General features: G+C 46.8%; 1 protein-coding gene across 1 annotated transcript in view; it reads right to left on the reverse strand.

The window, feature by feature from the left end:
• The window catches only part of ICE2 (interactor of little elongation complex ELL subunit 2), a 72,268-nt gene extending 57,258 nt beyond the window's left edge, over positions 1–15,010 (reverse strand). The window contains exons 1-4 of the mRNA XM_019504363.1: positions 14,937–15,010; positions 11,619–11,723; positions 3,963–4,263; positions 1,889–2,008 (exon numbers count right to left, since the gene is read on the reverse strand). Coding sequence (XP_019359908.1) covers positions 1,889–2,008; positions 3,963–4,263; positions 11,619–11,723; positions 14,937–14,965 — 555 coding nt within the window. The 5' untranslated portion in view covers positions 14,966–15,010. The remainder of the gene's footprint in view (positions 1–1,888; positions 2,009–3,962; positions 4,264–11,618; positions 11,724–14,936) is intronic.
• Positions 15,011–15,871: the final 861 nt, after the last annotated feature.

Consider the following 15,871-nt stretch of genomic DNA (forward strand, 5'->3'; position numbering starts at 1 on the left):
GGGGGGGGGGGGGGGGGGCGGTCCCTGCGGCTGATCTCACTCACTGGCGCCTGGAAGTAGCTGCAGCACTTGCACTCCTTGGCCGGCACTCGTAGGCGGGGCACCAGTGCTTCCGTTGGCCCTGCCGCCCGTCACCTACCCAGGGAGCATGGCCTGTTAGGGGGTGTATGCCCACGCACCCCCTATACATTGCCACAGATGAGACTAATCCCAATTGTTAACATTATCACTAGAAACTTGTTCACCAATCTCCTCTTTCAACGGTTGAAAAATGTGCCTTAAATATTACTAAAACAAAGAATAAGAAAATGTTAAAGTGAAATAAGATCAGACTTCAATTATTATCATAGTGAAAACTTACTCCACAGATAACTATTCGTGAATTCAGATGGTGTCCTGCTCTGTGTAAATCAGTGACATGTATTATTTGAATGAGCTTACAGTTTCAAATGCGTACACACAAAATATTACTACTAGAAGCCCTACCCGGAAAATAACATACATTAACACAGGCCCTCAAAAAACATTTTCAATTTTAATTTCTCTTCTCTAACTATGGTAAAAAAATCTAATTAAAATTAATATTTACTTTTCTTACCACACTTCCTGCAATCTTACTACAGTTTGAGTGCAGAACTAAGAGCTGAATTTATGCCTCGCAATTCATATCCTTGATTCAGCATAAAAAGTCAAATCAAACCTATGTAATAGTACTCTTACTTTCTCATTCACTACTTAAACAGTTCAACAGTCTTGATTGAAACAGACCTATAAACTAACTTCAGGTTGCCTGCACCCCATTTACGCTAAGCAATTTAGTCCAGAGCTAATCTGTTTCTGTATTCTGAACCACCTTTCCCATCCTTGTGTAAACTGCAGTCACAGGAGCTCTACTCAAGTAAATCCCAGGACGTCATTCTCCCATTGTACTTGGCCTTGGTGAGGCCGCAGCTGAAGTACTGCATTCAGTTTTGGGCTCCACAATTCAAAAAGGATGTGGAGAAGCTTGAGAGAGTCCAGCAAAGAGCCACACGCATGATCAGAGGTCAGGAAAACAGAACTTACGACAACAGGCTGAGAGCTATGGGGCTCTTTAGCCTGAAAAAGTGCAAGCTCTGGGGCGATCTGATGGCCACTCAGAAGTTTATCATGGGTGTTCACCGGTATCTGGGGGGTCGTTTGTTCACCCGAGCGCCCCAAGGGATGACAAGGTCAAACGGTTATAAACTCCTGCAAGACTGTTTCAGGCTGGACATAAGGAAGAATTTCTTTACTGTCTGAGCCCCTAAGGTCCATCGGAGGTGGTTCAAGCACCCACACTGAACACCTTCAAGAGAAATTTGGTTGCCTATCTCGCTGGGATCCTATGACCCCAGATGACTTCCTGCCCCTGGGGTAGGGGGCTGGACTCGATCTTCCGAGGTCCTTTCCAGCCCTAATGGCTATGAAATCTATATGAAACACCATTCAACTTTTGTTTGAGAATACAATAAAACATTGAAATTGACACATCAACACATCATACTCTTAGTCTCTAATCACCCTGGAGTTACTGGATAAAATATTTAATTCAAAACTTACTCCACTCCATTAAAGTAACTACACATGGCAGCTCACTGCATTACCCACTTTTTGCCACTGACTCAGTAGCATACCTATTTTTTTTAAAGCCTGTTAATTTAAGTGGAGTTCAAGAGTAATTCCTAGCTTGCCAAAAATAAAACACTTTGCCACCTGCTTTGATAACTGAGTCATTGAATATAAAGATGAAATTAATTAGTTATACTGCATTGATACTGCACAATGTCTACTCCAATTGGTATATTGTTTTTTTCCAATAACAAGTTGTTCAAGAAAAGCAATGAATTGCAACCTTTCTGACTGTTACCTCAACATAAAGAACTGCATCCTCAGAGAGGGTATCATAATCCTGAGCACAACTCTTTGCAGCATTCTGTGCAAACTTCAAAAATTCTGCAACTTCGCTGTTGACCAATTCTTTCATTTCCTGAAATGTGAGAAAAAAAGATCCCTAAATTTAAGACACAGCTGTTCCTTCTTGCTGTTAACCATGACTGTAAATGTACATCAGTCCTGCAATGGACTGATTTACATATCTCAGTTATTTGAATTATACACTGTAGATAGAAAGTGCAAAAGTTCAGATAAGGAATGGAATAATTTCTAGTCCAGATGAAAAATGGAGTTCCCGCTGTGCAACAAATATCTGCAGTTTACCTAAGGGGAATGACACACACCACAAGTGGCTTTCATAATCGTAGATAATTAGGGTGGGAAGGGACTTCAAAGAGGTCATCTAGTCCAACCCCCTGCTCAAAAGACCATCCCCAACTAGATCATCCCAGCCAAGGCTTCTTCTAGCTGCATCTTAAAAATCTCCAAGGATGGAGAATCAACAACTTCTCTGGGTAGCCTGTTCTAGTGCTTTACTACCCTCCTCATGAGAAAGTTTTTCTGAACATCTAACTTAAACTTCCCTTGCTTCAACTTGAGACCATAGCTTCCTGTTCTGTCATCCACCACCACTAAGAACAGTCCAGCTTCATCCTCTTTGGAACCATCCTTCAGGTAGTTGATGGCTGCTATTAAATGCTTGCTCAGTCTTCTCTTCTTCAGACAAAATAAGTCCAGTTCCCTCAGCCTCTCTTCAGAAATCATGTGCCCCAGGCCCCTAACTTTTCTCACTACCTTTTGCTGTACTCTCTTCATTCTGTCCACATCCTTTCTATAGTGGGATGCCCAAAACTGGACACAGTACTCCAGATGTGGCCTCACCAGCACCAAATAAAAGGGAAGAATCACTTCCCTTGATCTGCTGGCAGTGCAGTATACCATTGGTCTTCTTTGCAACAAGGGCACACTGTTGGCCCATATTTGGCCTACTGTCCACTGCAACTCCCAGGTCCAAATATATGTGGGGGGGGGGGGAGGGCTGCAGCCCCCACTATAACCCCATCCCAGTCCTGCAGCTGCCTGCCCCAAGCGCAGCCCCCACATGCCAGGAACACAGCCCCAAGAGCAGTCCCCACATGCCGGGAAGAGCCTGACACAGCCCCAACCCCAGCTGCAGCCCTTCCCCACCGTGCCTGCACAGATCTGGGGCACATGACCACACTCCCCCCTACCCCCAGGGGGGGCCATGGCTTAGTGTTGCACCCTGCCCCGCCCTGGCTGGGCAGCACCTACTCCATTCCCTCCCTCACCACAGGGGGCTTTGATCTGCCCCTCTACACCCCTTACACCACAACAGACTTACCAGCTGCATGCAGCTCTCCAAGCTGCCGAGCTGTGCTCCTCGCCACCTATGTGCTGCGCTGCGGCTTGGCCAAATCATTGGCCACATCAGGCTGATTTCCAATACAATCAATTTTCTTTACATCAGTGCCGATCCAATATTGGACCGATTCATCAGTGCACCTCTAATGCTTATGTTATGGAATACTGCCCAAGGTATAAGCAACATTTCCAGAAATATCCATCTACCAACATGTTAACAGATTTGGCTAGGACATTATGAAATTCCACATCTATGTATGCACCATCCCATTTTATTTATGGTTAATGTATTGATGTTATCTTTCCTACTTCTGCCATTTAACAGCAGACATATAGAGAAGAGCGCAGATGGCCTATTAAGACAGCTTCCATTATATCTGGCAATCTTTTTAGTAAAATGGAATTAAAAACTTTCCCAAAAAATAGTTTGAGTAAAACAAAGCTAGGTTTTCCTTCTGCTTTTGCTTAATATAAATAAATAAATAATTAAATCTCACATTTCCATTGTTGGGGAGGGGGAAAGTGGGAAAGACGCAAGTACTTAATACTAATTATTATATGAATATTTTTATTTCAAAACAAAATTAGCAATTTTTTGCTTGAATGTTTGCAGAAAAAAAGAAAGAAAGGAAGAAAAAAGGAGAAAACACAAACCAGACTCTTACCAAATACTGTAGATATTCTCTCCGATTTGCAGCATTCACTTGGTGGGAAGCAGGTTTTCTCGCATATTTAGTCAGCAGATATAAATATATTTTCTGCTCATCTTCAGTTAGACAAGAGACATAAGGATACGGAATTCTAGGTTCTGGAAAAAGATCGTCATTAGGTGTGGGTTTGATTTCCACCTCTGCTGGAACTGCAGCCTGTGTGTTACGCATTTCCTTGTTGTCTTCAGTCTGTGTGTTACACGTTTGCTTGTCTTCTTCATGGTTTGGTGATAGGTCTACATTTTTTTCTGTACGTCTAGGAAAAAAGGTAATACTTTAAACTATCTGCACTTTTCACATAAAGATAGGTACTTATGAAAACTGAGGCTATCAATCAGAATATCTTAGGTTTTTTAATCATCAGGTAAAATGCATTATAATTAAAAGAGCCATCATGTTATTTCAGCATCTACACATGATCTACATTTCATAATTCTGGGGTTTTATTTAAGCAGGTGAAATCCTAGCATCAACGGTGGCTTTGCCACAGACTTTAACAAGTTATTCACTGCCACGTTTCTACAAATGATTATATATACTAGCTTGCCACACTGAATATTTAGGTGAGAGAACCAATTATAAAATACAAGGCCTTTGGCTCTGGATACATCTTCATTATGAACAGGAGACAATTCAATTTCAGCATTTCTTCATCTGCTCTCTACTGTTTAGGCATATTACACTGTGTGTTGACAATTTGTAATCAACTACATCTCATTTACTCTTGAAGCAAAATTTATGCCAGTTAAAAATACTATTAAATTATTAAGGCTTAATTGCTTTTACAGTGGGAAAATTAAAATTCCTCCACTTCAACAAATGTGAGAGTCAAAATTTGAGAGAAAATTCTTCCCAAGAATGAAGCATACTTCATTTTTAGTACTAAAAAAATGCTAGAATCAGTTGTGAAAGCAAGGACTGGACATGAAGGGTGACAATGGTCTTAGCAACAGTAAGGTAGGCATATAATAATATTGATTCTTAAAACAACTTCAGAATACAAAGGCTTATTTAGCCCTTATGTATTTACAATAACTATTGCTTAAAAGAGAGCGTATTTTAGGTTAACAAAATGAACATTAACTGCTGATCTTGGAAAAACATATTTTAGAGATTTGATTTCAGCACTAGAAGACGTCTCAAGAGCTATTCAAACCTAACAGTATCACGTCCACAGTTCTTAATAATACTTCACAGCTGTCTCTCTGAATATGAGAATATGTCCATCCTGGTGGCACAAACTGGCAAATTTAATTAAGCTGCAGCAGCGACAAGATGCTGACTCAGATATGCCAATGTAAGCACGTCAAGAAATTCTAGCAGCTTAAATTGGCTACATTCAGCACAGAATGAAATGGCAGCACATCAAGATCATTTCAGTGTGCAGTGCTGTCAAAATCTTCATCAGGGTGCAAACCAAAATAATCCGACAGCACCTTTCTATCCATATTTACAGCATTATACTTTATTTGAGCTGACGGTTTAAATTTTTCCCCCTCATTTTATCAGCAACCCACCATCACATCAGCTGCAGCTTCCATGGGAAAGGAATACTTACCTTAGCAAACATTATCAGGAGCCGCTGTATACCAATGAACAAATTTTTAGAGCATCCTTAAAAGCTGTGCTCCAAGATGCTGCTGCTTTCTCTCTCACTAAGTTTTAATCTGTTTCCTCTAACTATGGCTAAGCTTTAACATCTGCAACTAAGATCAAGGACAGGTTCATGAACAGTGGTGTAAATGGTTGCCTGACTGCCCATAGTCTAAGCTCTGGGCATTTCCTCAAAATGCTGTTCCAACAAAGGTGAAGTTTGATGGCTACTCCATTTCTCTGAAGACAGGGGAAGGTGAGAGTCATTGGGTGCAACTACATTATGTGCTTTATTGCAGAGTTGACCAATTAGCTTAGTAAAGTCTACATGTCTACATGTATGCCAGCATTATGGCACAATAAGCTAATTAACTTCATCATAAAATAATACTGTCAGAGGTCGTATGTGGGGGGTTTGTGGGCAGGTGAGGGATTTCAGGTGCACTGCCCCCGCTCTCAGGGCTCTCATGGCAGCAGCAGGCAGAGCCCACAGTGGCACATGCCTCTGGCTGAATCCCAGGGCCAGTACTTGCTGGCACGGAGTCAGCCAGTCCCGCTGGCATGCGCCTTCACACCAGACCAGGCTGGATTCACGCCAACACATGCTGATTGTGGCACTGCAGGCAGGAGCCACACGCCATCAAGCCCAGTAGGCTTTGTGCCTCCATGGGTGGCTTCCTGCTGGAGTGCTGGTAGCTCCATGTGCAGGCACAGAGCCAGCCAGCCCAATGGTGCATGGACCAGGAGCTGTGCATCATCAGGCCAGACAGGCACCATGCCTCCACGTGGGGCTTCCAGCACTTCAGAGGGAAGCAGTACATGTAGGCAAGTAGGAGCCAATGGCATGAGACTATGTGCCTCTAGGGGTGCACCGACAGAGATTTTTTGGGCTGATATTTAACCAGACACATCGGCCAATACCGATCTGATTTCGTTCCTAAAGGAAGCGATCCTTTGGGCGCAGAGGGAGACGATCCCACTGTGAGGGAAGGGGGCTAAAAAACCCTCCTTGGCTAAACAGAAAAATCCAGAGAAGCCCAATCGCAAAAAAAAGAGACGCATATAAGCAGTGGAAGCAGGGTGAAGCTACCAAGGAAGAGTATACCTGCTTGGCCTGCACTTGCAGGGGGGCAGTTAGAAAAGCCAAAGCAGCTACAGAGCTGAGGCTGGCAACACAAATTAAAGACAACAAAAAGTCTTTTTTTTAGGTATGTAGGGAGTAAAAGGAAGGCGCAGGGCACCATAGGACCCCTAGTGAACAAGCAGGAGCAATTAGTGACCAATGGGGGGACAAGGCTGAGCTCTTCAATGAGTTTTTTGCCACCGTGTTCCTGAACAAGGACAAGTCTCCTAACGGGTTCTTAGATGGGCATCAGAGGGTGACCAGCCCACCAACTGTCAATGCTGACTTGGTGCAGAGTCACTTGGATGGATTGGATGTGTTCAAGTTAGCAGGCCCGGATGAGCTGCAGCCGAGAGTACTGAAGGAATTGTCCTGTGTCACAGAAGAACCACTGGCACGGCTGTTTGAGCGCTCGTGGTGCTTGGGTCAGGTCCCCAAGGACTGGAAAAGAGCCAGTGTGGTCCCTATTTTCAAGAAGGGGAGGAAGAAGGATCCGAGTAATTATAGGCTCACCTCAACCCTTGGAATGGTCTTTGAAAAAATTTTTAAGGATCATATTTGTGCAAGTCCAGCAGGAAAAATAATGCAGCAGGGCAATCAGCATGGATTCGTAGCAGGTAGATCATGCCCGACCAATCTGGTTTCTTTTTATGACCAGGTCACAAAACGCTTAGATGCACAAGTAGAGGTGGATGTCATTTACTTGGATTTTAGGAAAGCCTTCGATACGGTATCTCATCCCATTCTCCTAAATAACTTAAGAGGCTGTGACTTAGACGTTTACATGGTCTGGTGGATGGAAAATTGGCTTACGGGGGTTGCACCCAGACAGTGGTAGTAGATGGGTTGGTATTGACCTGGAAGGATATGGTCAGTGGGGTCCTACAGGGCTTGGTCCTTGGACCTGTACTCTTCAATGTCTTCATCAGTGACTTGGATGTGGGTGTGAAGTGTACTGTGTCCACGCTTGCGGATGATAGAATCATAGAAGCAGGGTCAGAAGGGACCTTGTAGATCTTCAAGTCCTACCCCCTGCCTGGGCAGGAGAAAAAACTGGGCTCAAATGATCCCAGCTAGGTAGGCATCAAGCCTCCTCTTAAAGACCCCCAGGGTAGGAGCCAGCACCTACCAGATCCTAGCCGCCCTAACTGTGAAGTAGTTCTTACGGATGTCTAATCTAAACCTACTCTCCAACAACTTGTGGCCATTATTCCTTGTTATGCCAGGGGGCGCTAGGGGAAACAAGGTCTCTCCCAAACCCTTCTGGTCCCTCCTAGTGAGTTTATAGACGGTCACCAGGTCCCCCCCTCAGCCTTCTCTTGTGAAGGCTGAACAGGTTCAGGTCCTGCAGTCTCTCATTGTAGGGTCTGCCCTGTTGTCCCCAGATCATGTGGGTGGCCCTCCTCTGGACCCTCTCAATGTTGTCCACGTCCCTCCTGAAGTACAGTGCACAGAACTGGACACAGTACTCCAGCTGTGGCCTGACCAGCATTGCACAGACGGGGAGGATCACCTCCTTGGCCCTGCTTGCGAGGCACCTGTGGATGCACGACAAGGTCCGGTTAGCCCTACCAACCGTGACCTCGCATTGCTGGCCCATGTTCATCTTGGAGTCAATAATGACTCCAAGATCCCTTTCTGCCTCCATGCTCTCAAGAAGGGAGTTTCCCATCTTATAAGTGTGCTGCTGGTTACTACTGCCCAAGTGCAGCATCCTGCGCTTGTCAGTATTGAAGTGCATCCTGTATTTGTTAGCCCACCCCTGTAACCTATCCAGGTCTTGCTGCAGTCTTTCCCTCCCTACTAGTGTGCTCACCTCACCCCAAATTTTGGTATCATCAGCAAATTTAAACAGGTTGCTTTTCACCCCGTGGTCCAAATCACTGATAAAGAGATTGAACAGCGTGGGCCCAAGGACCGAGTCCTGGGGGACTCGGCTGCCCACTTCTCCCCAGGTCGAATATGACCCATCCACCACCACCCTCTGAGTATGACCCTTCAGCCAATCTGTAATCCATCTGACTGTGTAGGCATCAATGCCACAGTCGCCCAATATTTTAATGAGGATGGGGTGGGAGACGGTGTCAAAGGCCTTGCTGAAGTCCAGAAAGACTACATGCACAGCAACACCTGCATCCAATGCTTTTGTGACCTGATCATAAAAGGCAGTCAGGTTGGTCTGACATGACCTGCCCCTAATGAAACCGTGCTGGTTGCCCTTGAGCTTCATCTCTGAGGCCGGCCCATTGCAGATGTGCTCCATGACAATCTTCTCAAAGAGTTTCCCTAGGACTGAGGTAAGACTGATGGGCCTATAGTTGCCCGGGTCCTCCCTCCCTTTTTTAAAGATGGGGACCACGTTGGCTATCTTCCAATCATCTGGCACCCGGGCGGAGCACCACGAGCGCTTGTAAAGCTGTACCAAGGACTCTGCAATAACCCCTGCTAGCTCCCTCAACACCCTGGGGTGGAGAGCATCTGGAACGGCTGATTTGAACCTACATGATGATACTAAATTGTGGGGGGAAGTGAACACACCGGAGGATAGGGAACAACTGCAGGCAGACCTGGACAGGTTGGAAAAGTGGGCAGAGCACAACAGGATGCAGTTCAACAAGGACAAATGCAGTGTGCTGTACCTAGTGTGTAAAAATATCCAGTAATTCCTGGCTGGGAAGTGACCCTCTCAGCAGCACAGAAACAGAAAGAGATCTTGGGAGTCACAGTGGACTCCAAGATGAACACAAGTTGTCAGTGTGACAAAATCATCAGCAAAGCTAACTGCACTTTATCATGCATCAGCAGATGCATGACTAATAGAACCAAGGAGGTGATACTTCCCCCTCTATGTGGCATTGGTCAGACCGCAGTTGGAGTACTGCATCCATTTTGGGAGCTGTACTTTAAGAAGCATGAGGATAACCTCGAGAGGGTCCAGAGGAGGGTCACTTCTATGATTAAGGATTTGTAGGCCAAGCCCTATGAAGAGAGACTGAGGGACCTGGATCTCTTCAGCCTCTGCAAGAGAAGGCTGAGAGGTGATCTTGTGGCCACCTACAAATTCATTAGCGGGCACAGCAAGGGATCAGAGATGCTCTGTTCATCAGGGTGCCTCCTGAGGTAACAAGGAACAATGGTCACAAACTGACAGAGAAAAGATTTAGGCTAGACATCAGGGAAAACTTCTTCACAGTAAGGATGGCCGAAATTTGGAATGGGCTTCCAAGTGCTCTCCCCTACCTTGCGGGTCTTTAAGAGAAGTCTGGATACGCATCTGGCTGGGGTCATCTGACCCCAGCAGTCCTTCCTGCCCAGGGAAGGGGGTTGGACTCGATTATCTGTTGAGGTCCCTTCTGACCAATATATAGCCCCGCAGCATGGAGAGTGGTGTCCGGCTGGTAAGTCTGTTGGGGATGAACGGGGTAGGGAAGGGGCCCTCCGCCCACAACCCTGGCAGTCACCCACACCCGACCCACAGGCCACCACCCCAGCCCTGTTGGTGCCCCCCCATTCACAACCCATAGCCCCTCAGCACCCCTCCTACCCCCACCAGAGGAGGCCCCCAGCAAGCTCCACTTACCTCAAAGGCTCCAGGAAGGAAAGCAAGCCTGATCCAAGCCCTGTCAGAGAGTCTCTGGCCCCACCCCCTCCCCTCTCCATGCCCCTCCACCTGTAGGGAGTTCTTTGCAAAAGTGGATAATCTGCGGGTATCGCTGTTAAAACAAAAATTCCGCTTTTTTCTCTACTGAAAGGTAAAATCTGTGTTTTTTCCCAGTGGGAAATGGAAAACCCAGAATCCTGGTGATTAAATTCAGTTCCTGATTTTAAAAGAAATATAAACAGAGACCTAATGTAATTGCTTGGGTAAAAAGTCTGGCTAGCCAGTCAGCCATGCTGATAACAATCCCTTTCTTTAAAAACAGCAAGAGATAAATCATGGAATTAACACCACATGTATGAACATTATCCCTGCTTTCTGTGGCATCCCACCCACCATTCTTCTGCTACACATAGTTAATTTATTTCCTGTTTTACGTGGCAGTCATTATGGCTGCTGACAGACATGAAAAAAAACAAACAGACCATGTTACTGGAAGCAGCAGCACTTTAGTTCGACCTAGCTCTGCAGCTTCTGTATAGACTGGGCACTTCACTGGGGCTTTTTGCTGCTTTTATCTAATAGCTGAATCAGCTATTAGATAAAAAAGCCAAAAAAGCCCCACTAAAGGTCCTAATCTATACAGATATTGGGCAAGCCGGGTCCAAATAATGCAATGCCTCTTCTGGGCATGTGTTGGGCTTAGCACAGGATCATGCTGAGTTTGAAATAAAATGCCATTGGGGATGGGGGTGGAGGGGAGGGGAAGATTTCCACATTTGCAAGCAGCCCATCTCGGTAAAACCCATACCAATCTCAATCTCTGCAAACGACAACTGCACCATGGTTGTCATTTGACAAACAACAACCACACCGTCTCAAAGTCATGAAGAAATGGGATTCTAAATCAGATGGCATGACCAGTCTTCTTCAAAACAAAAAGGGGGGGGGAGAAGAAGAAATCTGGTACACGGCCACAAACCATGGGTTCTTTGGGATTCACCACTAAAATTAGTTTACTAATAATTGATAGCAAAGAAGAAAAACTAACAAACAAAGATTCAGAACATTCTTCCAGGACCAAGAATGAAAGTCTACAGCTTCTTGAAATCTCACAGAAGGGACAGGGGAAAACAAAATCACAGCTATTACCAATGAGCTATTAACATTCTTTACAGGTCAGAAAACAAGTTAGTTCTTTTTTTTCCCCCCTTAAAGATAAACAATAGAAGAAAGCATGTTTTGAAGGGACAAAAACAGGAAATACAAAGAATATGTACAGCAACTGAGAGACTACCTGTTTGACAACATCCATAGTTCAGAGAGGGTTGGAGCCAATGAATATTTTTCATAAATGTCTCGTGAGAAAAATACTTCGCTGCCATTTTTTGGTGGAATATCCCTGTTAAAAAAAAGCAACAATACATATTTCTAAAACACAACGTAATGCAAAAGACAGTGTTTACATTTAGGCAGGGAATCAGGTCTGGACTTGGTCACAGAAACTCTGATGAAAACATTTTCCATCAAAACATGAAGAACCATAGACATTAGAGGTACACTGATCTACTGGTCCATATCAGATCGGCACAGATAAAGCACCTGCACGGATAAAGGAAAATTGACGCTATCAACAATCGGCTTTTTTTGGCTGGTGCAGCTGGCTGATAATTACACCAATAAATGCCAGCTGCATGTGCACAGCTGCAGCACACACACGGCCAGGAGTGCAGCGGGGCAGTGTGTAGACCAGCGTCCAGCCAGTAAGTCTGGGAGAGGGAGGGGAAAGGCGTGGATGGGGGGCAGATCAAGACCCCTATGGTGAGGGAGGAAGTGGGGCTGGGGTAAGTGTTGCGCAGCCAGGGTGGAGCGGGGTGCAGGATGGAACCATGGGCAGCTTGCTGAGGAGTGTGGGGGGGCTGCTCCTGCCACTGCATGGGGGGCATGTGCCCCCAGGGTCTGTGCATGGGGCAAGGGCAGGCTGCCCACTGTGGGCTCAGGGGCTGCATCAGCCTCTTCCTGGTGGGGCAGTTGAGCCGGGCCTGCACTTAAGGCGGATGGGGGGCAGGGCAGGCAGTGGCGCTGAGGTGGGGGCTACAGGGAATTTTTGGGTGGCTGTAGCCCAACCACAGACCGCCCCCCAGCACTGCAGCCAACACCTGCCCCCATCCACAGCTGCAGCCCCGGCCCCCTGCCAAGAAGAGCCTGGTGCAGCCCCCAAGCTGCCGGGCTGCATATCGGCTATCGGATCAGTATCAGCTTATATGGCGGGTTAATAATTGGCCATCGATATTGGTCGAAAAAAAATCTTTATCAGTTCACCCCTAACTGAAATCAAAATGAAGTCAGGTCCAAATATCCAGTTTTGATCTGGATGAAAAAAAAAAGTTCTGACAATATCAAAACATCCCTGGTTTTACTTTTCAAAACACAATGGCAAGAGTTTTGTTTTGAAATGATTTTACATTTTGATTTTTTTTTTTAATTTTGCATTACAGCTCTCTAAAGCAAAGCTTTGCTGTCCAAAAGGAAGGAAAGTCAATTGAGATGCATGGTATGATACTGCTATGTCTCCTTTGCATCTACCTCAAAAAGTGAAGGACCAAAATAATTTCTAAATTTGCTATACCCATAAAAAACCATCAAGGCTTTTCTTAATTTTTGCTCCTTATCTCTCTGTGTCTTTCCTGCCTTGCGGAAGGATGTTACAGCTATCTTCAGCCAAAAAAAAAAATCTTCACCAGCAAGACAACAGAAACATCAGCAAAGTAACTGTTACATGATTTTTAGTTTTGTTTTCAGCTCCTCCTTGGACGTTGAGGGAAGGATAAGATCAGAAACAAAGGTAAAATCTTCTTGACCTGGTGCTAGGAATATTCAATGGAAGGGGAAGATGAGCACTTCATCTTCAGCCTTCCATGCCCGTACCAGCATTGACAGCTTTGGCTTGTGTTCCTCTGCCTGTTAGTCCAACAGGATGTGTGTGAAAACTAGCACTGCAAGGGGACGGCACATTCCCAATGAAAATGGATACTTAAAAACATTCATAGATGAACAGTATTACACGACAATGATATAGCAATCTCGTGAGGTGACACAAGGCAGTGATTTAACAAGGCACTAGTCAACAGACTAGACAAGTAAGTAAGACCCCTATATCCAATTGAAAACTACAAGAGAATGTAGGGAGGAAGAATGTAATTAACTGATCTGGAACAGCCAGGATACCAAGATCCTTCTCAAGGAATACCATAGCTTCTGAAAAAAACCCAAGTCTTAGTTAAAACCAGTGCGATTGAAACATCCACAGAAAGTGTCAACAAAACATGAGAACTGTAAACTATTTACGCCAAGATTCCTACACCGTTTCAGATATAATCTTTACTTTTTTACTTAAACTGCACAAAATTCCTGTGCAGTTAAGCATGGGTCAGGTTTCATACAGCAGGTTGCTGCAAAGATTCTTCATGAAGAGCTCTAGGTTTATCCTGAATAAAAGTGACTTAAATTCAGTGGAAACAAGGAATGAATTTAAGTCAGAAGGTGCTTCCAATCCATCCACCCAGGGCCTCTGCTGTTCTCAGCTGGATCGTTTTTTTTCCTGGCACAATACACTGGCCCAATTTATTTAATGCCAACTGTTTACTTCAGTTAGCCATGCATCGGACGTGCACCACCCGCAGCCCGCAGCCTCTGCCTACATCAGTGATTTTTTTTTTAAATTAAATTTTCCGTATTCCATACATCAAGAGCCCAAACAAATTCCAAATTTGTGAGCAAGTCCAGAACCATGAGTGGCTCTACTACTGGCAAACATCCTCCACTCCCACCTGGGGCTTCAGATGTTTCTAAAACCTTTGGTGGGCATCCTACTTGCAGGCTCAAGCCCGGGGGTTGGATGCCCCAGAGTTTTACTTGCTCTCAATTGTAAGGCCCCAGGAGCAAGCCAGGGAGGAGTCTCCCATTTCCATGAAGTGGGCTTAAAGCCGAGACCTTCCCATTCCAGCAGCTAAGTGGGAGGTTTACTAAACGTGACCCTGGCAGGCACCATCCCTGTGCCAGGAGAGTGGTCCTCCCTGGCGCAACTAGGAAGACCACCTCTGTGGTCACAGTGTTTCCCTTGCCAGGTAAGCACAGGACTATGCTGGATCTGAGCAGACAAGAGACCAAGAAGCGCCTACATCAATGATCCTCACCCAGGATGCTGTGGCCCCCGGGGGTGCCTTAAGACCCATGCAACCTTTGCGCTGTCAGGTGTGGGAGGGGGGCTGTCAGATTTCCAATGCACAGGGCTAAAGGCATCCTGCTCTGCTCTGGGCCCAATTCTTTGCGACAGGAAAACCGCTCAGAGTTCGTACTTGAGCACGGCACACGAGGAGGTCTCGGTCGGCCGTGGGGGGCCCAGAGCCAAGGGCGCAGGTGCGAGCCAGTCCAGCTCAGCTGGGCGGCCCCGGGGGCGGGGTTTGAAAGGCGGCGGCGGGCCGCTGAGACTGAAGGACAGGGAAGCAGGCGACTAAGCCTTGAGGGAAGCCCCCGCCGCGAGCCGCTTCCAGGGCAGGGCAGGGCAGGACCGGGGAAAAGTCCCCGCCTGCAGGCACCGGACAGTCGTACTCACCAGGTGAGCAGCTGCCCGTTGGCTGCCATCTTGGTCACTCCCGCAGCGTGCCGGCCCTCCCCGCCTTCTCTCGCGGCGCTGCCCAATCAGCGCAGGGGAGCGCGCGGAATGCTTGTATCACATTGCAGACGCAGCCAACCGGAGTTGGCGATGGGGTCGCGGCTGAAGTTGTTGGGTTGCCGTCCTTAGAGAGGGCAGGAGGTGGGACGGGCCAGTTGGCTGTGGGCGCGTCAAGTGGCTGGGGAGGGCGGCCGGCTCCGACACCCGCCGCACTAGTCCGTTGTCGGGGAAGGGCTACGTGCTTTGAAAAATGCGCTGTGTAAGGCCTTGGCCAGCTAGTGTTGGTCTGAAAGCGAGTAGTGGGATGAGGTTTAACACTGCTGCTGCTCTTAGCATAGAGAACCCAGAGGAGCAGGGCCGTGGCTTCCCCCCCACGCCCTGCCCTGCGTGACCCATCCCAGACAATCCTAAACTCATTGTTTTTTCATTTGCAGACACCTAAGCATTTGTTTAATAGAGGTGCAGGCCCCTTTGACTTTTACAGTGTGAGCATGCATATACTTTTGATTGTAGTCATCTTTCACAGACCCCCTAGTCTGCAGCCCTGCAGCGGCCAGTGGCCCTGGCTACAGCCAACGCCCAGCACCTCTGAGCAAAGCTGAAAAAGCACCTGGCGCATGAGGAAAGAGGGGGAGGGGGCACTAGTAGAGGCCAGAAGCATGAGAAATAGTTATCCGGCTCGCGGGGCGTCCACCAGTTGTACCTGGCCCGGCCCACGTGCATCGCCTCCACCATCCTGCACACGAGGGCCTTAGCAGGGCAAGAGTTTGAGCAGGATCGCTGGTGCCACTGCTGCAGCTGCCGGGGGACCTGCCCAGCTTCCCACGGCTCCTCGTGTCCCTGATCCTAGTTTCACAGTACGTAGAGTCGGAAGG

The sequence above is a fragment of the Gavialis gangeticus genome, unplaced genomic scaffold (assembly GCF_001723915.1).
Source record: "Gavialis gangeticus isolate Ggan-Ray unplaced genomic scaffold, GavGan_comp1, whole genome shotgun sequence".
NCBI lineage: Eukaryota > Metazoa > Chordata > Crocodylia > Gavialidae > Gavialis > Gavialis gangeticus.